The sequence below is a fragment of the Physeter macrocephalus genome, chromosome 2 (assembly GCF_002837175.3).
Source record: "Physeter macrocephalus isolate SW-GA chromosome 2, ASM283717v5, whole genome shotgun sequence".
Taxonomy (NCBI): domain Eukaryota; kingdom Metazoa; phylum Chordata; class Mammalia; order Artiodactyla; family Physeteridae; genus Physeter; species Physeter macrocephalus.
The window spans coordinates 38,329,554-38,348,670 of record NC_041215.1 but is presented as its reverse complement, the minus strand read 5'-3'; the positions used below and the strand labels follow the sequence as shown (position 1 = coordinate 38,348,670).

The 19,117-nt window shown below is 43.6% G+C and overlaps 1 protein-coding gene across 1 annotated transcript in view; it reads left to right on the top strand.

The window, feature by feature from the left end:
• The window catches only part of LOC102993837 (cryptic protein-like), a 41,151-nt gene extending 27,378 nt beyond the window's left edge, over positions 1 to 13,773 (top strand). Inside the window, exons 2-6 of the mRNA XM_024115014.2 lie at positions 3,514 to 3,582; positions 3,673 to 3,846; positions 4,577 to 4,691; positions 4,826 to 4,935; positions 13,531 to 13,773. Of these exons, the coding sequence (XP_023970782.1) occupies positions 3,514 to 3,582; positions 3,673 to 3,846; positions 4,577 to 4,691; positions 4,826 to 4,935; positions 13,531 to 13,652 (590 nt within the window). The 3' untranslated portion in view covers positions 13,653 to 13,773. The remainder of the gene's footprint in view (positions 1 to 3,513; positions 3,583 to 3,672; positions 3,847 to 4,576; positions 4,692 to 4,825; positions 4,936 to 13,530) is intronic.
• Positions 13,774 to 19,117: the final 5,344 nt, after the last annotated feature.

The following is a 19,117-nucleotide window of genomic DNA, read 5'->3' as shown; positions in this document are numbered from 1 at the left end:
CGTTTTAAGAGCTTCCCGGAAACCCCAAGAAGTACACATCAATGACCTGCTCCCAGAGAATTCTCTCACACTTAATTTGTTGTTGAACCTTTTCTTCAGTGACTGTTTGAAGTACTGAAGACATAGAGGTGGGGTGGTCTCCAGTCTTGAGACAGGGTATCCCAATTCCCACACACTTTATGTCAGCTCAAAAGGAGTCTGATGGGTGGGCCGGCTCCAGTCTTATCTGTTTACAACTGATAACAAGAAAGAAGACCTTCCCCGGACAGGGTGGGGGAGGGGGAAGGGGTGGGATGGGGGAGGGGGGGTTGGTCTGCCTGCCCACCACAGGGCCTCCAGCTGCTCCCTGGCAACCCCTTCCAGCAGAGTCTTATTAACTAAGCAAACCTGGGCTCCTCCTAGTGAAATGCAAAACTCTTTGTAAGACCTTTAAGTAAATGAGAGCAAGTGTCAGAGTGTTTTATCACCCCTAAGCCTTCAGCCCATTCCCTCCTCAGAGCTGACTTCAGATCTTAAGCAAACAGCCAGAGATGGGACATTCATCCTATTTCTAGCCTCAATCCAGAGCTGACTTCAGATCTTAAGCAAACAGCCAGAGATGGGACATTCATCCTATTTCTAGCCTCAATCCTGTCTTGCTGGCAAGACATTTCCCTTCCTTCTTCTACAGTTTCCATTTATAAGATGCATATTTTCAAAACCTTATTTGATGTAGGAAATATCATGATGTCTGAGATTTGCCTTAAAAAACAGCAAGAAAAGAAAAGTGTGGAGGAAAATAAATGCGTTAAGATTGGCAAAGGTTGATTGCTGAACCCAATTTTATCGAATCATCATCCTAGCTTTTGTGTATATTTGAAAATACAAAATTTAATAAAAGAAACTGTAGATTTTACAAACTACTTATAAAACTTTAAATATTGTCAGAAAGGTTTGGATTCAATATCATCTTATAAACTGAACAATTTTAAAACTTTTTATTCAAAGAAATATAATCCTTTAGCTTATCCATGGTTTTTAGTGTACAACCCATATCGCTCATAAAGAACTTTCTATTGATTTAAAGTCATATATATACTTATTTTCATATGTAACTAATTATGGTTTTAGATTTAATAACCATTAAGTCTAAAAGTGTATTTGTCATGACTCCCATTACAGATGTTTCACGAAGGTATGAGGCAACCTCCTCGTGTCTCCTGAGCTTTGCCCACTCAGATCTGCAGGTCCTGGTCCTGAAAACTCACAGACCCAGCTTTTGGGAGGCTTCATGGCGGCCAGGCTCACCAATTCCCTACTAGTTTATTTAACGGCATCTTTAATTAACCTCCCATTTAAAGGTTTAAAACATTAAATCAGTATCAAAGACTATTTCATCTTTGGAGGAAGCATGTTATTTTTAGAAAGCAGTTTTTATGCCAAAATCAAAGAACAATTTGTTCCAGAGTTGCAAGGTGTCCTCTGCAGTGTGATAAAAAGGCCCAGTCCTTATTCTGGCAATTAGAAAAATTGAAAATTAGCAAGACCCAGAAGAGGCCCCCAAACCACTCCCCTCTTGGACACAGAGCAGGCCCCTCATCAGACACTAGCAGGTGGCAGTTAGCCCTGTGCTCAGTGGTCTTCAGATACCTGGCACCCTGCAGCCTTCTTATAATATCTGTGCATTTCATGTTTTTCAAAGATCTAAATGCCAAAAGCTTTGGACTTAAACTCTAAGCCTCACCGAAACATGAGTGGTACTAAGAGTGCCTCCCCCCGAGGGGTGCTGTATTAAGTGGGTAATGAATACGATATATTTACCACTATGCTAGGCATAGAGAAAAGGCCCAGTTTGTGAAAATATTGATGCATCCTCAGAAAGGAGGTATGAAATGACTCCCTTTATATTCCTGCTCCCCACTCAAGGCTTTCGGAACTCAAGCCTGCTGGTTCTGAGGCAGGAGATAGATGGGCCCCAGGCTGAACAGCTGAAGTTTCTTCCCTGTGGACAGAAACTCCATAACGGCAGGAGCAACAGAGGAGGCTGGGCCCCGCCCAGATAAGAGATAAAAAAACCCCACATATTCCTCGTTCTCAAAGTCAAAGAGACCTTCCCGACTACGCATGTGCAGAAAGGCTCCTTGGGTCAAAAAGGGAGGGGGCGCCGCCCCATAGTAAGTGATGTCAACCTTCCCACAGGCCTCTTCGCTAGAATCCACCTTGGTTAAGAGATGCACATGCGCACAGGGGAGGACCCTGAGATGTACCAAGTACAGACTCAGAACTAGGCAAAGCAAGATGAATGGCCAAAGGAAACCCGGAAGAAATGCCCCATAAAAGTGATTCAAACTACCACGAGGGCGTGACTCTCCTCTGAGCCCACCCGTGTGTCTATCCACACATACCCTTTTTCTTCCTAATAAACACTTTACTTGTTTCACTACTTTCCATCTCTATGTGGAAATTCATTTCTACACAGCTGACAGGCCAGGGCCTTGTCACTGACCACTGGTGGTGGTGGTCTAGTGGCTAGGATTCAGCGCTCTCACAGCTGCGGCCTGACTTCAATCTCTGGCCGAACCGAAACCCTGCTTTAAGCTGCTGCAGGCAGAGGCCACCCGAGATCAATTCTGTCCCACACAACATGTCCCTTCTCTAGTTGGGCCCCTCACCATCTCCCAGTACAAGGAGTGTGCAATATAAAATCTCTATTTTCCTATGAAAACTTTTTTGTTCACGTTGAGGTTTTAATTTTTTGTTTTTTTCAGGGAGGGAAAGGCTTGTTGCTTTGGTCACCGATGTTTTACATTAGGGGTTGACCACTCCTGCTGCTATCAGTACTGTAAACACTGTTGGGGAGAGAATCCGGCTGTGTCTCCACCCCACCCTGCCCCCACCCCCAGCGGGGTCTCAATGAGGGGATGATCCCCGAGGCTCAGTTTTGGGCCCTGCATGTCACAGCCCGCCTTTGCCTAAGCGAGTTGCACAGCAGAACTCAGAGACCTCATTGCTGTTTCTCGTGGCCTGGGTAGAGAGTAGGAAATACCTGTGTCTTCTGTACTTATCCATCTTGGCTCCTGATGCAGTTCTTCCAGGACCTGCAGTAAAGACACCTTCAAATACAAAAACTGTTCAGACTCAACTTCCTTGGAGATCCTCAATGTATCCATGAGAGAAGGAGACTTTTATACCAGACGTGTCAGTAGGAAAATGACCCGGAGCCACTCTGTTAGGTAAGAACGGAGATCATCTAGATCTTAGAGCCAAGAGGGGTGTTGAAGAGCCTGAATAAATTGCAATGCATGTACGATGTTCCTTCTCTTAAAGGGACACATACACTCTTGGTCTCAACATCTTTCCAAGGGATGACAACATTAATCAAAATCTACAAGTTACAAAATGACTGCATAATATTTATTGTACATTAAAAATATACCTACACATTATATACTTATATATTTGTATACGAATGCATTACATCTTATACATATGTACATTTCTGCTCATACTTTTTTATATTTTAAACTTCGATAACTTTCTTTAAATATTCTAGGCTTCTGTTTATGATCAGTTTGGCATTACAGATCATCCACGTGGGAAACAGTAAGAACCATTTTGTTTATAGTCTCAGTTTTTGTTGCATATTTGTTCCTCAATCATTATCAGTCTCATATTTTCAATTAACTTTTTAAGGCTATCAAAGAGAGAAATATAAAGGCAGTAGAGACGGAATCAACAGTGCTACAGCTCAGAAGCTCCAGCAGAAAACACGCGATTGGCCCTTGAATAATTTTAGGGAGGAGAACGACAGCGCGGAGGGCTGGAGGCCGCAGGGTTCACTGCCCTACTCGCGGACTTTCCGAGAGCGTAAGTCGCGATGCTGCCCACAAAGTTCATCTCGGTCAGTGAACTCTGAGTTTATAAAACATTGTACCATCTTCAAATCATGACACCTTATAAAGTAAAAAATATTTCCTAGTGAGGTGCTCTTTTACTCTGAAAAATGTTTTACTATTTTATTGGTAAAACGTTGCGTTCGCTTTTAAACGGGTATTTTTCTGCAGGTTCAGAGCACTGAATTAAATGTATTTAAAGCAACTATCCCAACTCAGGATAATAGCGGACCTTTCCTAGTCTTATTGCAGACTCTTAGGCTCCAGACCCCTGGTCCCCAGGGGGTCCGCAGTGGAGCTGGGTGGGGGGGTCGATGGGCAGTGGTGGAATTAAAAAAAAAATTTTTTTTTGCCGTCTTCACACCCGTGGGTGGCCCCCGCCCGCCCAAGAGGCCTGTCTTTAATCACCATCTTGGGAAGTCACAGCCTAACTTTAACATGTGAAAGGAAGAAAGAAAGAACACCCTACTTGTAGGGGGCAGGGTTTCCCGTCTGTCTTCGGGCTCTGGCTCCTTCCTGACCCGCCGGCACCCCAGGTAGTTCGTGTTTTAATCCTTAAGTTAACAAGCAGGGTTTACCTGAGCAAACACTCTTAGCAGGGAGCCAATTTTATTGCCTCCCGGCGGCTATCTTGCTCAGCCCTCCTCGGGCTTCTCAGATGCAGAGGGCCGCGCGCGGAGCTGACGCCCAGGCCTCCCCAACAGGTGCGCCCCCGCGGCCGCGCTGCTGCCGGAACGGCGGCACCTGCGTGCTGGGCAGCTTCTGCGTGTGCCCCGCTCACTTCACCGGCCGCTACTGCGAGCACGACCAGAGGCACGGGTAGGCGGAGGGTTAAGCGAGCTGCGGGCGGGGCGGGGCGGGGCGGAGGGGGCGCAGCGGGCGGCGGGGCCGCGCGGGGCGGGGCCGGGGGCGCGCGCTTCCGCCTCACTAACGCCGGGCCTGCGCCTCCGCAGCGAATGCGGCCCGCTGGGGCACGGAGCCTGGACCTTCCGCGGCTGCCGCCTCTGCAGGTGTGTCTTTGCGGCCCTGCACTGCCTCCCGCTCCAGACACCCGGCCGCTGTGGTAAGAAGACCCGCGTACTGTGCGTACAACCCACACACGGGTGCAGCTGATCCTTCCTACCCAGCGATCCATAGCGATCTCCCTGTGCCAGACAATCCAGGCGTGGGCAACCTGGGTCGATTCATGACTCGGGAAAGTCGTCGTGAATCACGCAGTGTATTATCATTACTGTCATTTAAAATTTTATTCCTAAGCGTCCCATATCCCGATTGACAACTGTATACGTGATGTCCAAACAGTGTCCTTAAGCGTCCTTTACAGAGAGCAGAATTCGGGGAGCGCGCAAGCTGGTAAGCAGAGCCGCGCCTGGCAGACAGGTATTTCTCTACACTAAGCCAACACCACCTTCTCACCTGTGAAATGCAGAGAGCACGCTGGAGCAGGACGGGAGCAATCCTGCATGGCCAGGTGTTGCCCTTCAAGGCTAACCCGTCAGTGCTCCCAGGGAAGCAAGGCGCCTGGTAACCACAGCTCAGACCTGCCACATAAAAGCCAGTGGGGTGTGGAGAACACACAGGGCGAACACGCATTTATGAAGATTCTGAGCAGTTCCCAACTCAATGCAAATGTTTTGCTTGTAAAACTAAGTAAGGAACGTGAACTTCCGAGGTCAGAAAACAAAATGCTCTGCTGCTAAGCCATCGTCTTGGGCAGAGACCAGGGACACAAGTAAAGAAGGCACTGCATTTCCATCGCCCTCTCCCCTTTTCAGTAAGCTCTGGCTGGGACAGCAGTGAGGGGCTCAGTTAATGCAGGCACAGCCCTTCAGCCCTCTTTGTAGCCCTGGGTGTGCTCCATGTGAAGCCCTTAGGCCCACTCTCCCGTTCCTCCTTGCACTGCAGTCAACCCTGGGCAAATCCCACTATCTAAGGGCACACGTAGTGGTAGCACAAACCTTCCTGCCCGCTTCACACCCCCTTGTCCACTGTCAGGACTGCAGTAGAGGGGCAGCACTCTTGGCGGTGGAGCCCTCTTGGTGGGGTTCCCTGGGTGGGGCCCCTAGTGGAGGAACACACTTAATGAATGCTCAGCCTCCCTCCTCTGCAACCTGGATTAGCAGTCTAGTGACACTCTTAGTGAAGGTGCAGCCCTTCAACCCCACGTCTGCTTCCCCTTCTCAGCCAGCTCCGCATGGTACACGCAGTGTCTGTTGGGGGGGAGTGTGGTTATGGTACAATAGCCTTTCCCTCCCTCCCTCTCCTACTGGGCTCTCTGTTTGCTGGGCCTGTGCCCCTGATTCGCTAGCTGCTCTTTCGGCGCCCCAGAGAATGGAGGACAAAATTATGGAATAAGCATCAGAATTGCAGGTGGTGCCTATGTAGTCCTACAGGTGAAGTCATTTCCCACTTGTCATTGGTGCTCCCAGCAGTGATGTGGGGAAAGGGCTAGCTGTGATCATTTCCAGTCTTCTAAGCAAGGCCAGCTTGGGTTCAGAAGCAACAGAGCAGGAACTGGGTTCTAGGATGTCTGCTCACATCCTGGGAAACATCCAAGACTGGGACTGCTGTCTGCCAAGGACAGTGACAGCGACTCTGAAAATGTGGCTTCTGCTGTTCAAGGTTGAACAAAATAGTGCAGTCATCTTTCAGAGTAATTTGTCAGCTGCAGAAAGGGCAGTTACCTTTTGTACTCTTTGACCCATTGATTCTGCTTCAGGGCAGTTGACAGTGGTGGTGGCTGTGCTGACAGTGGTTATGATGACATGAGGATGACGATGATAATGATAGCAGCTGCGCTGATAGATGGTTATGATGATGTGAGAATGGCATTCATCATGATGGTAACTGTCTTTATTAGCTCTCAGTATATTTCCCGGACTTTATACACTTAATCCCATTCAATTCTCATAACAAGCCTATGAAATAGGTATTATCCCTTTTATATTTGAGGAAACTGAAGCTTAGAGTGGTTAACTCCTATAGTTCGTCTTTTTTTTTTTCCTTAAGAGATAATCACAAAGGTTAGTTGTTAATTTAGAAACAATATGGTATTTTACAATAACATTTAAATTATTTTAAAATATAAATTAACATACCATGGCATATTGATATAAACATTGACATAATGATAATTAATATGTAATTAATATTAATCTGTGAATAAAATTGCTACCATTCACAGAGTACATAAGCACATCCCTAAACTATGTCAAACACATTTTTTAAAAATTGAGATATAATTGCCATATAACGTTATATTAGTTTCAGGTATATAACACAGTGATTTGATATTTGTATACATTGAGAACTGATAATCACAGCAAATCTAGTTAACCTCCATCACCACACATAGTAATAATTTTTTTTCTTGTGATGAGAACTTTTAAGGTCTACTCTCTTAGGAGCTTTCAAATATGCAATACAGTGTTATTAACTATAGTCACCATGTCATACATTACATCCCCATGACTTATTTATTTTATAAGTGAAGATTTGTACCTTTTGACCCCCTTCACCCATTCGCTCCCCCCCACACCTTTGGCAATCACCAATCTGAGTTTGGTTTCTTTCTTTTCTTTTCTTTCTTTCTTTTTTTTTTTTTAGATTTTACAAGAAAGTGAAATCAGAGGTATTTGTCTTTTTTGTCTGACTTATTTTGCTTAGCATAATGCCTTCAAGGTCCATCTACGTTGTTGCAAATGGCAAGATTTCCTTTTTTTAATGGCTGGATAATATTCTGTTTTATATACATATATGTATATAGCTCACATTTTCTTTATCTATTCATTCATTAATGGACACTACGGTGCTTCCATGTCTTTTGTTCCATAGCTATTGTAAATAATGTGCAATGAACACAGAGATGCAGATATCTTCTAAAGTTAGTGTTTTCATTTCCTTTACACAGATACCCAGAAACGGAATTGCTGGATCATATGGTAGTTCTATTTTTAATTTTTTGAGGAACTTCCGTACTGTTTTCCCTAGTGGCTGCACCAATTTACATTCCCACCAAAAGTGCACAAGTGTTCGGGGTCTGATTCTTAACCACTTTACCATTCCAGACACTTCCTATAATTATCAGTATAAATTAAAGACGATATTGTTTTGGAGTGTTTTTTTTTTTTACACTAAAATTTTATTATGGATATAACCAGAACTTTTATTGGCAAAATCACATTTTTTATTGAATTCTTCTCTGAGCCACTGAGTAGATTTGCCCTAAATATATCTTTTTTTTAATTGAATGAAAGATTCTTTAAATTCTATAGTGCTTTACAATTTTCAGAAGTTTCACACACATGATTTCATATAATCCCATAATAACCCTTTTATTTTCCCTATGCCTATATTGCCCCTCCCCCCTTTCTTCTCCCCTCTGGTAACCACTAGTTTGTTCTCTATATCTGTGAGTCTGCTTCTTTTTTGTTTTATTCAATAGTTTGTTGTGTTTTTTAGATTCTGCATATAAATGATACCATACAGTATTTGTCTTTCTCTATCTGACATTTCACTAGGCATAATACCCTCCAAGTCCATTCATGTTGCTGAAATGGCAAAATTTCATTCTTTTTATGGCTGAGTAGTATTCCTGTGTGTGTATGTGTGTGTGTGTGTGTGTGTGTATCACATCTTTATCCATTCATCTGTTGGTGGACACTTAGGTTCCTTCCATGCTTTGGCAATTGTTAATAATGCTGCTATGAACATTGGAGTGCATGTATCTTTTTGAATTAGTGTTTTTGGTTTTTTTCGGATGTACACCCAGGAGTGGAATTGCTGGGTCATATGGTAATTCTAGTTTTAGTTTTTTGAAAAACCTCCATAATGTTTTCGACATTGGCTACACCAATTTATATTCCAACCAACAGTGTACAAAGGTTCCCTTTTCTCCACATTCTCAACATTTGTTCTTTGTGTTCTTTTTGATGATACCCATTCTGATAGTTGTGAGATGATATATCATTGTGGTTTGGATTTGCATTTCCCTGATGATTAGCAATGTTGACCAATTTTTCATGTGCCTGTTGGCCATCTGCATTTCCTCTTTGGAAAAATGTCTACTCAGTTCTTCTGCCCATTTTTAAAAATCTTTTTCTGTTTTGTTTTGTTTTTATGTTGAGTTGTATGAGCTGGGTTTTTTTGTTTGTTTGTTTTTTGCGGTACACGGGCCTCTCACTGTTGTGGCCTCTCCCATTGCGGAGCACAGGCTCCGGACGCGCAGGCTCAGCGGCCATGGCTCACGGGCCCAGCCACTCCGCGGCATGTGGGATCTTCCCGGACCGGGGCACGAACCCGTGTCCCCTGCATCGGCAGGCGGACTCTCAACCATTGAGCCACCAGGGAAGCCCTATGAGCTGTTTATATATGTTGGATATTAACCCCTTATAGCTCATATCATTTGCAAATATTTTCTCCCATTCAGTAGTTGCCTTTTTGTCAATGGTTTTCTTTTCTGTGCAAAAGCTTTTAAGTTTAACTAGGTCCCATTTGTTTATTTTTGCTTTTGCTTCCTTTGCTTTAGGAGACAAATCCAAAAGAATACTGCTTTGGATATTAACCCCTTATAGCTCATATCATTTGGAAATATTTTCTCCCATTCAGTAGTTGCCTTTTTGTCAGTGGTTTTCTTTTCTGTGCAAAAGCTTTTAAGTTTAATTAGGTCCCATTTGTTTATTTTTGCTTTTACTTCCTTTGCTTTAGGAGACAAATCCAAAAGAATACTGCTGTGATTTATGTCAAAGAGTGTTCTGCCTGTGTTTTCCTCTAGGAGTTTAATTGTATCCATGCTTAGGATGTAGGTCTTTAATCCATTTTGAGTTTATTTTTGTGTTTGGTGTTAGGGAGTGTTCTAATTTCATTCTTTTACATGTAGCTGTCCACTTTTCTTAGCACCACTTATTGAAGAGACTGTCTTTTCTCCAATGTATAATCTTGTCTCCTTTGTCATAGATTAATTGACCATAAATGTGTTGGTTTATTTCTGGGCTTTTTAAGAATATTTTTGATAATGTTATTTAGAATATTGAAAATTTGACCATGTTGTAAATTCAACAGCAGAATAATAGGTAAGTAAATGTTTTAACTCCTTTAATGGAAGATTATGATGACTTTGAAGAGTATATGGAAGATAGAATGGAAAACTGTATTTACAATATATTTCTAATGTGAAAGGACACATATGGATGGGGAATCACAAATAGATAACAACATGCTACAAAATTGTGGTCCTCTGGCTCCTCCAGGGACCCAAAGACCAAAGGATCTCCAAGGGCTCTCCCTGCTCTGATACTCTATCGGTCCAAGTTTGACAGGCTTTCTTAGTCCCAATATAATATCTTTTCAAGGGCAGGATAACCTGCCCTGTGAGAGTGCAGGGCAGGATAAAATTTATGCAAAATAATCTTGTTTGTTGGTGTGAGCTATTTTGTAATTTTTTCTGTTCCATGACCTACAATAATGCTTTGTGCATAATATTTCTAAATAAATATTGAATGGATGACCTTTGACCTTTTAGTTCCAAATATAGTACCAAAGAAGAAACACCATATAAGCTATTACCTACTACTATATTACACTAAAACAATCAATTTTCAGTGCTCTAAATACAATATGCTTAAGACAGGTAACTATCATTCTACCATTTTCTTCATTTACATTTGTTAATTTTGCATTTAAAGAGGCAATGTGGCATATAAAAAAACCATGGGAAATCCCCAAAATACTTGTTCAAACCCCCCAAAATACTTGTTGTAATGTTCATGATCTTTATGAAAGGTTAAATAACTGTGCTTCAGTCTCCACAGCAGCAATATTAACCCCATTGGTTTGTTAAGATAAAAAGGCCCTATACCTGTTTCATATTATACATAAAGTAAAATATTGTTACTTTATTATCATCACCATCAACCGTATTCACATCAATACAATGAGGTTAGAAAAAAATGACTTCATAATCTAGCACTTATATGCAAATTTACTGAAATGTGGTTTTTTTGGTTGTGAACAATACCCACTATACCATTAATTGATGAGCAGCGTTATAATTAGAGTTAAAAAAAAAAATCAAGAAGAATGACAACCTTGGAGCTAGCAGTCCTTGAATCAGCCCAAGATCTCATTTTACCAAGAGGGTGATTCTTCCTACACATAGCCCAAAGAATTAAGTATTTCTTTAGTATCAAGAACCATTATGTTCTAAAATTTAGAGTCTAAATAATGACACAGTGAAGTAGCAAATTCGAATGTCTTCAGAGATAAACAGGTCATATAAATGTCAGATTGGGGTCAGGTCAAGCCTCACCTTCAAACCCAATTTTAAAAAAATACAGTTCTGGCACAAAGCAGTCAGCCAACCAACCAACAGGCAAACGAACAGAGCCAGCCTGTGGGCCTGTTGGAAGGATGGCCCTCCTAGGTCCTGGCCCCAGCTGGCTCTCAGCAGTGGGTGTGCTGCCCAGGAGAGAGCAGGCCCTTTGTCAGATCCCTCTGGGACATTCTCCCATGATAGGTGCCGTTTCAGTGGGGGAGCTTCTCTGGGTGTCATCACAGAGAGGAAACCATCTGGCTTTCCAGGGGCATTCAGGGGTATCTTCAAATTGGAAAGTTTGGGGAATGCTGGCTCTGGACCTCATATTGAAACAAGATATTATCCTCATCCAGGTGGTCTCCATTTAAATCCCCACTCAGTGGTGGTGACACAGTGACACATGCTGAGCATTCACAAATTTGATTTCACTTATATCTTCCTTTACATACATGCCTAAGACTGACATAATGATAAAAAATCTCTGCTATGTCTGCGTAAGTCTAAAAAGAGACCTTTTGATAAGTGTATAATTAAAATCTCAGGTTATAGTAAATCATCCATCGGTAGCAGAGTTTTCTTTTTGGTATGACATAAAATAATGACAGGCCATAGAACCATTGATTTCATAGATTCTAATAAACAGTAAATATTAATAAAGCTTATTTTAATTTTTTCCTGTCAGTATGTAGTGGAAGTTCTAATATTTTCTCGCTAAGCTCAATGGGTGACCTTGGGCCCCCTGGGAGGGACACTGCATGGTGCTCACAGCCCCAGTTTGGGGACCCCTGCTTGAGGGACGGACTCCGTCTAACCAAATTCACAAAGCTGACTATAACAGTGGCCTTTGAGTTCATATACAAGAAAAGGCTGCCAACAGGGCCTGAATCCTTCTCTCTGTGGGCAGCCTGTTCCCTTCCACCAGGGGAAAATCAGTGACCCCTTCTTTACCTGTAGCTGATTCTCACGCTGGGACCACCTGTTGTATCATCAGCTTTTCTGGAACCTCCTCTGAGCCCACATGCTAAGGTTCCTGTTTTCTGGGGTTCTAGTACCCTGGAACAACCCTCTACCATGTGGGGTGGGGTGGGGAGTGGCGCCCAGGTCTGGAGTGGGCCTGACCTCGGTCTTGTGCTGAGCGTGGCCTCCTGGAGTCACCTAGGGACAGATGCAGGGCAGGTTCCTGCTGCGGTGGCTCGTCTTCATCATTACTCATCAGTTTCTGACGGTTCATGCTCACCACAGGCTTTCACGTTCAAAAGGCACTTTCTGGAGGAATCCTAGAGGACAGCGCTTGGCGGGGCTGTCGGGGGAAGAGAAGGCTGGCCTCTGCCAATCAGCCCTGGGGAAAAGGTCCCTTTAAGTTGGCCCTTTCCTCATCGACATGCTCCCCTGCCCAGCTGACCCCACATCCAGCCCAGACTTGCTTGTGAGAATGCTTAGTGGAGTTGGTGCCCCTGCCTGCAGCCATGCCTGTGGGGCTTGTCAGCTTCACAGGGTAGCCGCTCACCACCGGCGACTTTAGCCGAGACCCTTGCCGGGTCTCACTACCCCAGAGATTCCCACTCAACACCTTTGGGCTGGGGTCCTAGCTATATAGAAAGCCAGACGCACGGAGCCTTGGGGCTCAGAGTGAGACCTGCAGTAGAGGAGCCTCATTGCCTCAGCAGGGTGGTGAGCACTCCGGGTGGGGCACCGTCCCCAGTGCTCTGCAGCGGCGCCTTGTTGTAACTTCCTCTGTGGGGATATCCGCCGTTGCTGTAGGGATGGGTGCTTTCCTCTTCTTCAATAAGTGGTCCCTAGTCAGAGAAATAGAGTCAGGACTAATGGGGGGAAAGTTGGACCTTCTTTGCAACAGATGGGTGCAAGCTATTTTATGTTATTTTATTTTAAATCAGATCCACTTACCTGGAATGCTAAATGACGGGTGTGGAACTCTGAACGCTCACCTTGGCCAGCTCATGTGCCAGATGAGAAGGGCTCAAGGGCTGTTTCTCTGTGAGCCTTAAAAACAGCAAACTGATTCTCCTCCAGCTCTCCAAGTTACACAAAAATCCCTGTTTCCGTCCGCAGCGCGAGGAAGGTACAAGCTGAAGGGAAGCACGTCTTCCTGGAGCTGCGCTGCGCTCCCCGCAGCGGGCTTCCTTCCGCGCTCCGCGCTGCCCTCCTTGTGGCCGGGAAGCCGCGGCTCAGGCTTCGCGGCTGGTGCAGAGCCCACCAGGCAAGGCCTAGAGAGGAGGCCCAGCGAGAAAAGGGCTTTACCGGAGCAGGTGCAGACATCTCTGCTTCACTCCCTTAAAGCAAGCCTGCCACAGCATGTCTCATACACTCTCGGGATTTTTTTTCCAGACCTGAAAGACTTTCTCGCCTCACACTCTAATGGACCAAGAACGCGGCTCACGGGGAATGTTCTCCTCCTCCTGCCCTGCTTCCTCCTGAAATCCGTCCTCAGCGAAGGCGGAGGCCGCTGACGGGACCGCGCCTTGCCTCCCAGCGTGGCCGAGCGAGGCGGCACTGCGTGGGGAAGCCGGGCTTGCTTGTCCTGTTGTATTGTCTATGTTGTAGGTAATAGATTGGTTTCATTTCTTATCAAGTGGAGCATTAGATGCATATTTGTATTGTTTAATAAACATTTGCATGAAAGAGCCTTTCTTGCTTTCCTGGGTACACGATTTAGAAGCGCAGGAGTAGACGCTAGAGGTTGGGGCCCATGCAGCCCAAACATGTGGCCCCTCCCAGATAACAGATCCCCGTTGAGCACTCCTGAGCCCCACACATAGCTGCGGCAACACTTCACATCAGTTATTTGTTCATTCAGTCTCCCCACTAGTTTCTAAGTCCTGGGGGGCAGGGACGGTGCCACATGTATGTCCCCAGCACTGCTATGCTGTGAGTCTGCCAAGAAGAAGATGCCTAAAAATGCTCCATAGACAGAGAAAGGAAGGCAAAAAGGGGGAGGGAGCCAGGGCTGGAGGCAAGCGGCTGGGCACCCCATCTCCTTTTCTCCAGCTTCCTCTACTAATGGCTCAGTTGTGACACCCTTTGTGGGACAATTAACACTTCTTGGGATTATCACACCAACATCTGTGTAAAAAGGAGCCCTTAAAATAAAGTGGACCAAGGAGCCTGTCTTCCCGCCAATCACACAGTACTTGGGAGTCTGGCATTTCTCAGCTGGATCTGTCAAATATATTAGCTCTCTATTGATTAACCACAGCCCTGTTTGGACAGATACCACTACTAGACATCGGAGTGAAAACAAGAAGAATATTGTAAATTATTCAGGCAAACTAATCAATAAGAATAAAATCTGAGAGAGACAAGGAGTCAGATAGACAACACAGCCTGAATTAAATTAATTGGTCAAAATATTGATATTTTATAAACCTTATAGAATTTCCTTTAAAATATTCAAAGCTGAATTCAATGGGAAGGCCATCACGGGATTTATTGTGCATGTGATATAAAGCTACATATACTGGAGTGCTATTGTGGGCAGAAAAGGGTCTTTCAGTCAACATTGAAACCTCCCTGCCTGGACAGGGTGGTCCCAGTGCACGACACATACAGGTGAATAGAGAGTTTTCAGTGTAAGCACTGAAATGGGAAGTCTGCTGAACTAAATGGGGTGCTACTTTACAGCTCTACAGAATGAACGTGAGCGCACACACACACGCACACCCCCCAATGCTGCAAATATCTTCTGAAGCCCACCATAAGCTGGGGTTGGTGGCTTCGCCCTTCAAGCTTGAGTGGGAGAGAGAAGTGAAAAAATGCAAAGGTCAGTGGTTACAGAAGTCCCCCAGGACGCTGGGGGGCACAGGAGCCAGGCAGGCTGAGAAAGACCCCCTGCACATAAAGCTGTGCACTTTAGAATGTTCACTTTGAATGCACTCAAATTGGTGATATTTCCATTGAGTTTTTCAGCTTTTTAAACCCACTTTAGTGGCTTTATGTAATACAGTTATTTTAAAAATCTATATTGTAAATTAGTTTATTGGCATTTTCAAACATTTCCACCATTGGCTATGAAAATATGAATTTGATGTAATATTCAAATAAGAGTTAAAGAAAAAGAGGTAGAATTCAGTAAAGTGTTGACTGGGACTCTGGTTCAGGAGAAAATAATTATTAAAGTTTTGAAACAAATATTTCTAGGTAATAATGACTTCTGATAGCAAAGTTGTCTTTACATGGTTTCAAGTACATTCTGAGCAGTACCATCTGTTGCAGCTTAATTTTATTGAAACAAACAAGTGATGAACTTTGCAAATTTAGCCTAAGAACCTGATGAATATGTTTATATTATGTATACAATGTTTACAAAATGCGCATTTTCTACACTTTTATACCAACATGAAGTGTGCTAAAAAAAAATAGGCAGACGAAAGGATACATTGTCGCATTTTCAATAGCTCCACTTCAGGAAAACCAAGGCATGTTCATTTTTAGTATGAATATCCAGGATATAAACACTCATTTACATTTTAAATAGAAAATTAGGAACCAGGGTTATGGATTCTCCTAATAGAATAATTCCTGATTTTAAGCAAAAAAAAAAAACAGATTAACCATTTTCTCTATCCATTTATCCATCCACCTAACTAACTAACCAGTTGAGAAACCGTGACCTACCTAGCTCTGAAAAGATCAGAAATTGTGAAAAGTGAGCTGCCAGCTCTTTCTGTAGTGCATGGAGAATTTGAGGGTAAAAGGTATTTTCCCTGTAAATGGCACCCCAGTTGTTCAGAGAGATCATTAAAAAGTAGAAACTTCCCTGGAGACAAAAGAGGATCCTGGGCTCCTGGTTGGAAGCTTCACATAAATGTGTCATGTGTCTTATCTGTCTCCTGCTGTTGAGGAGAGTAGATAGAGACAGCCTTCCTGGGCCATTATCTCAGAGCTGCCCGTTCCCCCAGAGAAGAGCTTTTTCACACCCTGGTTTGGCTCACTCTGACAGAGAGCGAGGGGTCCCTCCTTTGGAGAAAGCAATAACAAGCTCTCTCCAATTCTGGATTGTTTATAGAAGCCACTCTTTCTTTTCCAACTTTTGTTCTCACTCGGTCTACCCTGGCATATCCTAGAAAACTAGGATCTGCCACCACGTGGCCATATGTGTTCTCGCTAAGGGATCCATACAGGGACACTAGGAGAAGGAACAGGGAAGGCCACAAGGATTTATACTAGTCACATGATTTCAATTCCCTGACTGTTCAGACCTTTCAACCCATCTCTGTGTTAGAGTTTACTTCAGAGCCAAAGCAAATGCCTTTTGCTGGGGAGGAGCCCTCTTGCACCTGTCGGCCACAGCACACTTGCCCCCCATCTAGCCTGGAAGCAACTGACTTTTCTTGGCTGGGAGCATTGAAAAGCAGCCTCTGAATGCATTTCCAATTTCTACTGTCTGCAAAAGCCACTCTGGCACATGTAGCTTTATGTCACACAGGGCAGCAGTTCCTGTGACAGACCTTTCTATTAAATTCAGCTTTAAATAGCTAAAATTGTGCTGTGTAAGCTTTATAGGCACAGCCTTTTCTCATTTCACCTGGGCTGTCTGCTACTGGGAGAGGAAAATGAGGGGCTGTGTTTCTTCCAGTTAGAACTGTTGGGCACTCTGCTGATTTCCTGACCAGCAGCTGGACCCCCGCGGGACCCCAACTAGACACAACGAAAGTCTGTAGCCACAGAGATGGCTGAGTCTCCAGCAGTTGGGCACTGCCAAGCTGAGCGAGGGCGCTGTGCTTCAAATGTCTGCAGCGCTTTCAGTGGGGTTGATACAATGACCTGCAAGTAAACGTTTAATACCCAGCTCTCCAGAAAAAAATTATATATACATCAGTTTACTATAAGTAATGTGGTTTACTATACATAAAGCATATACAGCACAGAATGTGCAAATAATAGTAGGATGTATAATGCTCTATGTTGTAAATTCCATGTAACGATAAGCTTTTGTTGATTTTTACCAAAATCTACATCTGTACCCAACCTATGGTTGTGATTCAACCATGATTTGACAAACGGTGCTGCATCCTGCCAACAGAAATAATCAATCAACAACCTATAATAGGAATAGAAGAGAGTTTTATTTGAGCCAAACTGAAGACTACAGCCCAGGAGACAGCCTCTCAGATAACTCTGAGGAGCTGCTCCAGAGAAGCATGGTTTTCAGCACAGTTTTCAGAACAAAGAACATCAAACAAGTCAGTGATAGATTCCTTCAAGGTTTCAAAAAGAAAGAGAAACAACAGCTCAGCATGTACACAGCGAGTCAGCATGGCCTTGGCCCCTGAGACGGGAGTCTTATCAAAGGAGTACCAGCATTGGCATGAAGGGAAGCATTTAATCTTTATTTTATTTATTTCTTTTTTTTATACTTTATTTTTTCTTCCACTTTTATTGAGATAAAATTGACATACAGCACTGTATACGTTTCAGGAGTACAGCATAATGATCTGATTTATATACATCATGAAGTGATTATCACAATAAGTTTAATGAACATCAGCTCATATAGATGCAAAATGAAATAAAAATTCTTTTTCTTGTGGAGAACTCTTAGGATTTACTCTCTTAACAACTTTAATATATAAAGTACAGCAGCATGAATTATATTTATCATGTTGTACATGACATCCCTAGTACTTATTTATCTTATACCTGGAAGTTTTTGCCTTTTGACTGCCTTCATCCAATTGCCCCTTCCTCCAACCTCTGCCTCTGGGAGCCACAAATCTGATCTCTTTTTACATGAGTGAGTTTGTTTGTTTTTCTTTTTTAAAATGTATTTTCTTTTTGGCTGCGTTGGGTCTTTGTTGCTGTGTGCAGGCTTTCTCTAGTTGCGGCAAGCAGAGGCTACGCCTCATTGCGGTTCATGGGCTTCTCATTGAAGTGGCTTCTCTTGTGGAGCATGGGCTCTAGGCGCGTGGGCTTCAGTAGTTGTGGCTTGCGGGCTCTAGAGCGCAGGCTCAGCAGTTGTGGCACACGGACTTAGTTGCTCCGCGGCATGTGGGATCATCCCCGACCAGAGACTGAACCCGGGTCCCCTGCATTGGCAGGCGGATTCTTAACCACTGAGCACCAGGGCAGTCCCCGTTTGTTTTTCAAGTATAATTGATCTACAACATTATGTTAGTTCCTGCTACACAACATAATGATCGGATATTTGTAACAATCCAAGTTGATCACCAAGGTAAGTCTGGTTACAATATGTCACCATAAAAAGATATTACATAGTTATTGATTGTATTCCCCACAATGTACATTTCATACCCATGACTCATTTAGTTTGCAACTGGAAGTTTGTACTTCTTTTTTTTTTAATAAATTTATTTATTTTTATTTTTGACTGTGTTAGGTCTTTTTTTTTACATTTTTATTGGAATATAATTGCTTTATAATGGTGTGTTAGTTTCTGCTGTATAACAAAGCGAATCAGCTATACATATACATATATCCCCATATCTCCTCCCTCTTGCGTCTCCCTCCTACCCTCCCTATCCCACCCCTCTAGGTGGTCACAAACCAGAGCTAATCTCCCTGTGCTATGCTCCTGCTTCCCACTAGCTATCTATTTTACATTTGGTAGCGTATATGTGTCCATGCCACTCTCTCCCTTCATCCCAGCTTACCCTTCCCCCTCCCTGTGTCCTCAAGTTCATTCTCTACATCTGCATCTTTATTCCTGTCCTTGCCCCTAGGTTCTTCATAACCATTTTTTTTTTTTTAGATTCCATATATAGGTGTTAGCATACGGTATTTGGTTTTCTCTTTCTGACTGACTTCACTCTGTATGACAGACTCTAGGTCCATCCACCTCACTACAAATAAATCAATTTCGTTTCTTTTTATGGCTGAGTAATATTCCATTGTATATATGTGCCACATCTTTATCCATTCATCTGTCAATGGACACTTAGGTTGCTTCCATGTCCTA